This window comes from Microcaecilia unicolor, chromosome 1 (assembly GCF_901765095.1).
Source record: "Microcaecilia unicolor chromosome 1, aMicUni1.1, whole genome shotgun sequence".
NCBI lineage: Eukaryota > Metazoa > Chordata > Amphibia > Gymnophiona > Siphonopidae > Microcaecilia > Microcaecilia unicolor.
In genome coordinates, this window is record NC_044031.1 from 636,341,273 (window position 1) to 636,352,229 (window position 10,957).

General features: G+C 40.6%; 1 protein-coding gene across 1 annotated transcript; it reads right to left on the bottom strand.

Moving 5' to 3' along the window:
- Positions 1-2,517: 2,517 nt before the first annotated feature.
- On the bottom strand, positions 2,518-4,804 carry LOC115481912 (olfactory receptor 1019-like). The gene is made up of 2 exons (XM_030221378.1): positions 3,896-4,804; positions 2,518-2,523 (listed from the first exon to the last, which is right to left on the bottom strand). Exons 1-2 carry the CDS (start codon positions 4,802-4,804, stop codon positions 2,518-2,520), a joined length of 915 nt encoding a protein of 304 aa, XP_030077238.1.
- Between the last annotated feature and the right edge of the window lie 6,153 nt (positions 4,805-10,957).

A 10,957-nucleotide genomic window follows, 5' to 3' on the forward strand; every position in this document is an offset into this window, starting at 1 on the left:
ATCATAAGATCGGATTCAAAATGCTGCCACAAACTTACCTCCCTGTTTACTCAGCCATGCTGCAACACCAAAACAGCCCATTCAAAGTGAAATTTAGAACAAAGTTCAGATGTTTCTCTTTATTTTCTTTTAACCATATTTGGAATAGCAGAGACAGAATTAGGATCTGCAGTGTTATGTACCCCCACGTGGATTACAATCAAATCAGCAAGAACATACCCAATAAAAATCTCCAGCATTGAACATACCCAGTAAAAGTTTAACCAGAAAGTTTTTCTTGTTAGCATTATATTAGCCCCCCTGTTTACCAAGCCATCCTAGTGGCTGCCACCTGGCAGTGCTGACACAGCCCATTCAAGTGAATGGGCTGTGTCGGCATTAATGCACCACCAGTCACTAAGCGTGGCTTAGTGAATAGGGGGGGGGGGGGGGGTAGGTATTTTTTGCATTACATTAGGTATTTCTGACCACACTTAGGCTCAAATTCTATAACCAGCATGTACATGTGATTGACAACCCTGACTCTTCCAATGACCGTCCAAAAAGAGGCCTGCATAAATTTCACGTAAGTCCAATTAGTGATGATAATTGTTCATATCGACTACTTATCATGACTAAGTGGCTCGTTAAGCAATTGAGTAGCGCATGTAAATTGGCCGCATGCGTTACCTGGCTTACCATTTATAGAATACAGAAGTTCATGCACCAAACCAGGCTGTGGAGTGACAACGTTAAGGAGTTTTGGAGTAGTTTGCCTGTTTCCATTCATTAAAGCATGCATTACAGCATTTTTCAGATTTTATCCCCATAATATGCCATGTATAATTTTCAGCTTCCGTGTGTTAATATCCTACATTAAGCCACTAAAACTGCAAATTTTAGTGCCTTTTAAATAGGCAATTTTAACCAATGGGTTCTGGATATCAGCTCTATTTATTTAGCTGTGCCCCTGCAGTGCCACTGTTAAGGTTTGTCCTGACAGCTTTTTACTTATACAAAACTAAGGGGTCCTTTTACTAAGGTGTGCTGAAAAATAACTTGCAGTAGTGTAGGCACGGGTTTTGGGTGCGCGCCAATCCATTTTTTAACACGCCTGTAAAAAAAGGCCTTTTTTAATCGAAAATGGACGTGCGGCAAAATCAAAATTACTGTGTATCCATTTTGGGTCTGAGACCTTACCGCCAGCCATTAACCTAGCGGTAAAGAATCTGGGCGGTAATGACGTACACACATCAAATGCCACTCGGCGCAAGTCCATTACGTGCACCTGAAAATAACAAATATTTTTTAGATGTGCATATTGGACGCGCGCCAAAAATGAAATTACCGCAAGAGCCATGCAGTAGTCGGGCGGTAACTCCATTTTGGTACGTGTTGGGTGTGCGTAGATGTTTTCATGGCTTAGTAAAAGGGCCCCTAAACTAGTTTGTTGGATGGAACACATGGCATGTATATTCAAAAGTATCCTGGAAAACCTTGAAGAACAGTCTCAAAGCTAATGCAAATGTGAGCATAAGCTTTTCTATTAAAAATTAGGTAATCAATAGAAATAAAACAAAATAAAAATAAGATGATACCTTTTTTATTGGACATAACTTAATATATTTCTCCATTAGCTTTCGAAGGTCACCCTTCTTCCTCAGATCGGAAATAAGCAAATGTTGGAAGGTGACAGTAAGTGAAACATCAAAGCATTTCAGTGACAGTCTAACAGGATGGGGGTGGATAGGTGAGAGACAGGAAGAGTTGGGTGGATGAGGGACAGGGAGATATGCATGGAGATAGGAAGGTGAGAAAGCAGTACAATTTTATGGTTTATAATGGCCTAGAAAACCCAGATCTTTCTTAAGTCCTGTCTGGTGGGTGTCAAAATATTTAATCATTCTGACTTCAAAGGTCTTATGTTCCTGTATTGTTTTAAAGTTCCCTTTCAGGATTCTTACTATGAAATCACTGGTACAGTGTTCTGGTTTTGTAAAGTGCTGCCCCACAGGCGTGACATCTTTATTGGTACTAGCATTTTTCATATGGTGTCTATGTAAATTAAATCTCTTCTTTAGCATCTGACTTGTTTCGCCAATGTAGCAGCCTTCGTTGCATTTTTTACACTGAATGATATATATCACATTGGAAGTGGAGGAGTGGCCTAGTGGTTAGGGTGGTGGACTTTGGTCCTGAGGAACTGAGTTTGATTCCCATTTCAGGCACAAGCAGCTCTTTGTGACTCTGGGCAAGTCACTTAACCCTCCATTGCCCCATGTAAGCCACATTGAGCCTGCTATGAGTGGGAAAGCATGGGGTACAAATGTAACAAAAAAAAAAAGATGAGCATGTGAAAGACTCCTTAATGTTGAATATTTTTCCTTTGTGAATGATCTTATTTTCTTTTCCATGTTTTACTTTGTTTTATTTCTATTGATTACCTTTAAAAATGGACTAACACGGCTACCACACCTCTCTATTAAAAATTAGAGAAGATGATCATTAGTAATGAACTGGAATTACATATAAAAGCTTCTAGACCTAGAGGAAAATCATAGGACATGGCAATCAGAAGGAGTGCATTTCAGATTTTGGTACCCACAGGCAGAGCTCTGATGGGGTGGGGAGTTCTTTAACTACTAGACATGGGGTGGTGAAAGGGAGGAGGGTCTAAAACTGTAGTTTTGGGGAATGTTCAGAATTTGGAACAGGAGGCCAATGCCTTTGTTGCCAATATCAATGCCTAAATGTAATTGTGGCAGAGCAGAGTAGCCTGGAACAACAATATCAAAATGCAGTATAAAGTCCTCTTAATAAACAATTAAAAAAATGCCTCTTAAATATATTTTTCTCTCAACATATTTATTTTATTTACTTATTTATTAGGATTTATTTTACCACCTTTTTGAAGAAATTCACCCAAGGTGGTATGTAGCAAAGGATAAGGCAATATACAATTACAGCAGTAAAAATATTCAAATAACAGTACATAGTATGCTATTTACAACACAATGCAAAAAATATAATAATAATAATAATACACTTGTATCCCACACTTACCACAAAAGTTCAGTGTGGCTCACAAAAGAGTAAACTGGACCAACTCCAGGAATATTAATCATGATGGTCAACTAACCGTTAAGAAAAATAACAAAGTCACATTAACAATTTCTTAAACAAGAAGGTTTTCAACAGTGTTTGAAAAACCATATAATCAGATTGCCTTCTTAGATCAATAGGTAATTCATTCCAGTGGCTAGATACCAAATAAGCAAATGTGACAGAGAAAACCTATTCATAAACCGCCTGTTTTGGATCTGGATATTGTAAAAGTAGAAAACATCTAGATCCAGGCATAATACCTTAATAGACAGCATAAGGAGTAGGCAGAGACGGAATGTATTATACACAGATAGGGTAGGATAAGGTAGGGTAACAGGAGTCAGAAAATAAGAAGACTAGTGCAAAGAAAGTTGCACGAGAAGTCAGAAAGGTGCATGAATATAATCTCACCTAGAGAAGGAGTAGATAAGCAAGTCCTGCTATAGTATGTGCAGACCAGAGTTAGTCCTGATGTGTGTTGACTAGCTAGTAACAAAGGTTTTTCCTCAGTTACGTGGTAACTTTGTTGATGGAGTTATGTCACACCTTTCTCAGAAGTTCATGGAAAGTGACATTCTGGTAGAGTATGCATGATTCTTGTCTCTGGAGGGCTTATACTAGGTACATACATGAGGCAATGGAGACTTAAATGGCTTGCTCAGGACCACAAAGAGCAGCAGTGAAATTTGAACCAGGCTTCCCCAGTTATCAGCCTACTACTCTAATCAATCTATCCAATGATTCCTGAATACTCAAAATATAACACTTACCTAGTAAACCCTCTGAATGTTGTGACAAATTGTTTCCATACCTTCATCAAGGCTGCTTTTACTTCCTTGTTCCTCAGGCTATAAATCAGGGGGTTTAACATGGGGATTAACACTGCATAAAAGACTGAAACTACTCTGTCCTGCTCCATAGAATAACTCGAAGCAGGTCGTAAGTAGGTGAAAAACAGGGTCCCGTAAAATATCAACACAGCAGTGAAGTGAGAACCGCAAGTGTTGAATGCTTTGTATCTCCCTTCTGCGGAGCGAATCCTCAGGATGCTGGACAGAATAAAGATGTAAGAGATTAAGATGGCCGTAAAGGTGGCTATAGTGTTGAACCCAGCAACAATAAAAAGTACAAGTTCATTAATAGAGGTTTCTGTGCAAGAAAGGACTAAGAGTGGAGGAATATCACAAAAAAAGTGATTTATTACATTGGACTCACAGTAGGACAAATGAAAAGTACAAACTGTATGTATTATGCCAGTACAAAAGCCACCCATATGAGCTGCACTCAGCAGCTGAATGCACAGTCTCCTGCTCATAATGACTGGATAAAGCAAAGGGTTACAGATTGCCACATATCGATCATATGCCATCACTGCCAGTAGATACAATTCTGCAGTAGCAAAATATAGAAAATAATACAGTTGTACAGCACAACCAAGGAAAGAGATAGTTTTTTTCTCTACCAGGAAGGTTTGCAGGGCTATAGGGGTGATGCCTGAAGAATAACAGATATCTAGAATTGACAAATGAAGGAGGAAGAAATACATTGGCGTCTGCAGGCGTGAATCCAACCTAGTTATAAGAATGATACCAATATTACCCAGCAGGGTGATAATATAGACCAGAAGGAAGAGCACAAAGAATGGAATCTGGAGCTTTGGATCACGAGTGATTCCAAGAAGAATAAACTCAGTCACTGACGTCTGGTTCCTGCCGCCCATTTATTATTGCGAATGTGTCTGTTGGTAGAAGAAATTAGATTTGAACTAAGCTTATATAATGATGTTATGTTTTAACTGTACAGCAGAAAAGAACAGTGTCATAATTAAATCAAGCTTATTTTTATTTTCAGTACACCGAGTTATAAAAAAAGCATTCCATGAAAACTTTATAAAGATGTTATAGGAGGAAGTTTCATTAGCCGTTAAGGGGCATAGTTATCAATGTGGGCTATGATGATTTTACCATTAACTCATGCTATTGTTCCAGAGGTCCACTTTTATGCAAGGAGACCTAGAGGGGCATAATGGAACAGAAACGCCTATCTCCATGGGCGTTAATCTCCGAAAACGGGTCCGTGAAGGGGCGGACCGAACCGTATTATCGATAAAAAATAGACGCCCATGTTTTATTCGCCAATGTGTGAGCTGGGCGTTTTTGCTTTTCAGCGATAATGGAAAAGGAAAGTGCCCAGCTCAAAAACGAATAAATCCAAGGCATTTGTTCGTGGGAGGGGCCAGGATTCGTAGTGCACTGGTCCCCCTCACATGCCAGGACACCAACCGGGCACCCTAGGGGGCACTTTTACAAAAACAAAAAAACAGGTAAAAGAGCTCCCAGGTGCATAGCACCCTTCCATTGTGTGTTGAGCCCCCCAAATCCCCCTCAAAACCCACTGCCCACAAGTCTACACCATTACTATAGCCCTAAGGGGTGAAGAGGGGCACCTACATGTGGGTACAGTGGGTTTGGGGGGGTTGGACGACTAATAAGCATTAAGCAGCACAATTGTAACAGGTAGGGGGGATGGGCCTGGGTCCACCTGCCTGACGTCCACTGCACCCCCTAACAACTGCTCCAGGGACCTGCATACTGCTGCCTGGGAGGAGGGTATGACATTTGAGGGTGAAAATAAAAAGTTGTGAAACATCATTTTTTTGTGGTGGGAGGGGGTTAGTGACCACTGGGGGAGTCAGGGGAGGTCATCCCCGATTCCCTCCAGTGGTCATCTGGTCATTTAGGGCACTTTTTGGGGCCTTATTCGTGAAAAAACAGGGTCCAGGAAAAGTGCCCTAAATTCTAGCTACAAACGCATCCATTATCGGCGAAGGGCGCCCATCTCTGTTCGGGTGATAACCACGCCCCAGTTCCGCCTTTGACACGCCTTCGACACGCCCCCATCCACTTTGTCCGCATCCGCGACGGAGTGCAGTTGAAAGCGTCCCAAATTCGGCTTTTGATTATACCGCTTTATTCGTTTTTGTGAGATAAACGCCCATCTCCCGATTTAGGTCGGAACTTGGGCGTTTTTCTCGTTCGATTATAAGCTGGTACGTTACTAGTAACTGGTGTTAACACTAAAATTATATGTTTTAATAGTGGACCACATTAATAACTTCCCCCATAAGACTGGCATATTCAGAGATTTCAAAGAGATAAATGTTCTGGAGCCTCATTTCTTTCTGTGTTCTATTCTCCAGTTTTCTGCCTGTTTGTTTTCAAATCTATACAATTTTTTGAGTCATTATCCCAAACTGTTTTCTACTTTCCTGTATCTCTTCTACTCTCTATTTTCCTTCCAGTAATACATTAACTAATTTTCTGTAAAAATCTCTGGGTAGATTTATTTATTTAAAAAAAATGATATTCCACTTATTGCACTCTTCATGGCACATTACAATAAAACTTACACAATTAAGAATATTGATAATAGAACCCACTTGGGATGGGGTCATAGTGCTTACCAACGGGGAGAGTGTGAGATTCAAACATGAAGGGGAGGAATACGTAGAAGCTGATAAAGATAAGGCGGAATTGCTTAACAAATATTTCTGTTCTCTATTCACTTCTGAAGGGCCAGGAGCAGGACCGCAAAAGAGGAACACAAATAGAAATAGAAGGGTGGTAGTCCACGAATGATTTTCTGAGAACTGTGTTCACGAGGAACTGGCTAAACGAAAGGTGGACAAAGCGATGGGGCTGGATGGCATACATCTGAGTGTACTGAAGGAATTTAAGGACGTTCTTGTGGCTCCACTGGCTGACATTTTCAATGCTTCTCTAGAGTCAGTAGTGGTCCCGGAGGACTGGGGAAGAGCAGATGTGGTCTCTATCCATAAAAGCAGAAATAAGGACGACGTTGGGAACTACAAGCTGGTAAGTCTGACTTCTGTGGTAAGTAAATTAATGGAAACGCTTTTAAAACAGATAATAGTAAAGTTTTCAGAATTCAATGGATTATAGGACCTGAGGCAACCTGTGGCTTCACTAGAAGCAGGTTTTGTCTTGTCAGACAAATCTAATTAATTTTTCTTTGACTGGGTGACCGGAGAGTTAGATCAAGGGAGAGCGCTAGATGTGGTGTATTTAGATTTTAGCAAAGCTTTTGACACTGTTCTGCATAGACGACTAATAAATAAACTAAGTGCCCTCAGTATAGACCCTAAAGTGACTGACTGGGTTAGGAACTGTTTGAGTGGAAGGTGACAGAGGGTAGTGTAAATGGAGCTTATTTTGAGGAAAAGGATGTTACCAGTGGTGTGGATCAAGGTTTGGTTCTTGGGCTAGTCCTTTTTAACATTTTTGTAAGTGATATTATTGCAGGGCTGTCCGGTAAGGTTTGCCTCTTTGCAGATGATATCAAAATCTACAATAGGGTAGACACATCTGATGGAGTGAATAACATGAGGAAGGACCTAGCAAAGACAGAGGAATGGTCTGAAATTTGGTAGCTTAGATTTAATGTTTAAAAAGGCAGGGTCATGCATTTAGGCTAAAAAAAAAAGTGGGAATGGTACAGTTTAGAAGCTGAAGCATTTTTATGCACAAACGAAGAGCAGGACTTGGGTGAGAGGATTGTAAGGTGGCCAGACATGTAGAAAAGGTGAAGCAAAAGCTAGAAGGCTGCTTGGGTGCATATGGAGAGGAATATCCAGTAGGAAAAAAGCAGTTATGATGCCCCTATATAAGACTCTGGTGAGACCTCATTTAGAATATTGTGTACAGTTCTTGAGACCCCCACCTTCAAAAAGACATAAACAGGATGAAGTCAGTCCAGAGGGCTGCTACTAAAATGGTCTGTGGTCTTCATCATAAAGTATGTGGGAACAGACTTAAATATCTCAATATGTATTCTTTGAAAGAAAGGCGGGAGAGGGGAGATATGACAGACATTTAAATACCTACATGACATAAACACACAGGAGGTGAGTCTCTTTCAATTGAAAGGAAGCTCTGGAATGAGAGAGCATAGGATGAAAGTGAAAGGGGTCAAACTCAAAAGTAACCTGAGGAAATATTTTTTCACAGTAAGGGTGGTGAAGTCATGAAACGGCTTCCCTGTGGAAGTGGTGGAGATAAAAACTGTATCTGAATTCAAAAGAACTTGGGACAAGTGCATAGGATCTGTAAATGAGTGATAGGGAGAGTAGATGGCAGGGATGGGCAGGCCTATAATTTTCACTGTTTCTGTGTTTCTATGAATGGTTGAATAAATGATCAGTAAATCTCCTCTTATTTTTGGCTAGGTGTTCCACCAGAATTCTTCTCTGACCTCTCATTCTATACCCCTTGCTGGGGATTTTGTAGCACCGATATATGACATAAAATGTATTATATAAATTTATTATATAAATTTGTAGTACCGGTATATGAGTCCATATTCTTTAGCATTTAATCTTAACTTATGCTATGAACCATATTTTAGGCTTTGTTAAAATTCCTCTTCATATTATGCACACCTTGCAGATTTTGGTATCACCCTTTCAAAGGCAACATTACCTTATTACCCTTTGCTAAACTTACAGAAAGTTATAAAAATAATTGACTCTATCCCTGTCTCACACCACTGGTGAAACCTCTTTCATTGGACATTTACCACTGTCACTTGTTGCTTCCACTCAGTCAGTTTCTATCCCAGTGAATCAGGCACACAGTTTATTTATGTCACATATGCAGAATTATATCTAGCACTGTCCTCCGTTACAACTATCTGCTCACACAGTCAAAGAAATTCATCATTCAATTGACAAAACCTACCTCTAGTAGAACCAGGCCGGTAAAATCATCAGTAGATTTTAGATGATATTTCTGCTAAATTTGTTTCAGTTTGCATGTTGGCTTATCAATCCTAAATTTTCATAAAATGTTACATAAAAATAAACCTAGATTTGCTCTTTTTCACTAAGAAGACTTGCATTTATGATTGCATTGCCATGATCTTTAAAGCTTCTAATGATCTGATGCCTGAATCTAATGAAAGATTTTATAGTTTCTGCAGTGGGACCTGGGGCATGATTTCTGGAGATCATCATAACCCAGAGAATACGCAAGGAAAACATAAATAATTATATGTAATTATATCTCATCATATTCAATAATTGGTCTAATTCCTTCAGGACATAACTCCACTTACTTCATGTTTTGGATTTAATTTTGTTTTGTATTTTTTCCAATCCAATGAAACATTATAAACAAATTATATATAAGGACTTGAGAATGTCTGACTGCCCATCTGGGAGCCAAATATTTAGGGAATATAACTAAAATTTAGCCTAGGAGAAACAGTGCAGAAATGATACATCTAAGTAGATACATCTGGGTGGAAATTAAATTGTGTTTAAGTGGGCAAGAGAGACTCCTGCTGCTTAAACCTAATTTAGGGACCCTTTTACTAAGTCACGGTAAAAAGTGGCCTGCGCTAATTTTGGCCAGTGAAATTGGTGCACATTGGGCTACTTTTTACCATGGTGGCAAAAAAGGCCATTTTAAAAATAGGGCAGTAAATAGCCATGTACTAATATTAAAATTAATGCACGGCGATTTACTGCCTGATCCCTTACCGTCACTTATTTAGTAGGCGGTAAGGACTCGCGCTCTAACCCCGTGGTTATCGGGCAGCACTCGTCAATGTGGCGTCGCTGCCAATTACTGCCAGGAATGCCCCCAGTGGTAGAAAATAGAAAATTTCTACCATGGGAAACCACGAGAGCCAACTTCGGGACAACTGTGGGCTCCCACGTTAGCCCATTTGGCATGTGGTAGCCCTGCTGCGCCTTTGTAAAAGGACAACTTAGTGGGCTGGCCCTGGATATTCAGCATCGCTTAATTGCACAATGCTACTGAAAATCCTCTCTTACCAGTTTGGCACTATTACAGTTAGTACTGGGGTAGTCCATGGTTGGCGTTGGGAAGGAGCCAGTGGTTATGCAGGCAACAGAGTTTTGTCATAGTTTGTAAGCTGCTTGGTGCATCAACACTATGATGAATTTCTGACGCATTATGGATTGATCTTATTAGTGATCATTTGGACTTTTTCCATTTTGGATAACTTTTATTTCCTCAGAGAACTCTCGTATAGACCCCTGAAGAAATGGATCTTCAGAAGCTTAGCCGAGATTGGGTGGCAGAGCCGGTGGGGGGAGGCGGGGATGGTGGTTGGTCTGTGCTCTGAAAATGGCAGATACAAATCAAGGTAAGGTATACACAAAAAATAACACATATGAAAGAGAAGAGCCCTGCCAAGATGGCCGCACCCTATTGAGACGCTGCGAGTCTCGTTCTTACTGCTGATACAATGCCTAAACGTAGAGGGAGATTGGCAGCTAGAGCCTCGCTACCAACTCCCTTCTTACCTGGTCCTATCGACCGCTTTATGAGACCGCAGGGAGTTCCTTCAGATAGCGGAATGCTGCCAGTAGGGAGCTCCGGTGTTTTAGGAGAATCGGACTCCCCTGGCTTGGATACCACCTTGAGCCCCGTTATGTGCACTCTGCCTCCCCAGCTGGTAGGCGCAAGCTCCCTCCTCGTTGACTCGACGGGGTTTCCCTGTGAAGGTGGTATAGACCCGGAAGAGCATCGAGTGGAGGACTCGTTTCTATCAGAGAAGTGAGAGACGCTGCCACCGTGGAATGTGGGGAGAGGTGCTGAGGGGCAGAGCGAGATTCCTGTGAAGACTTCTGAGAGGTTTGAAATGCCAAAGGAATTAGTGGTTAAACCAAAGGAGATTACACTGGATACATTATGGGATTTAGTTTCCACCTTGGGTCAAACTTTTTTGAAACAGGCTAATGAAATGGTACCTAAAGTAAATTTAATAGCGAATGACTTAAGAAGGACAGAGGAAAAGATTAAAGTTACGGATAATACAATTGAAA

Bases quoted from the DNA above. Each gene is read 5' to 3' on its own strand.
- LOC115481912 (XM_030221378.1), bottom strand. From the start codon at position 4,804: ATGGGCGGCAGGAACCAGACGTCAGTGACTGAGTTTATTCTTCTTGGA.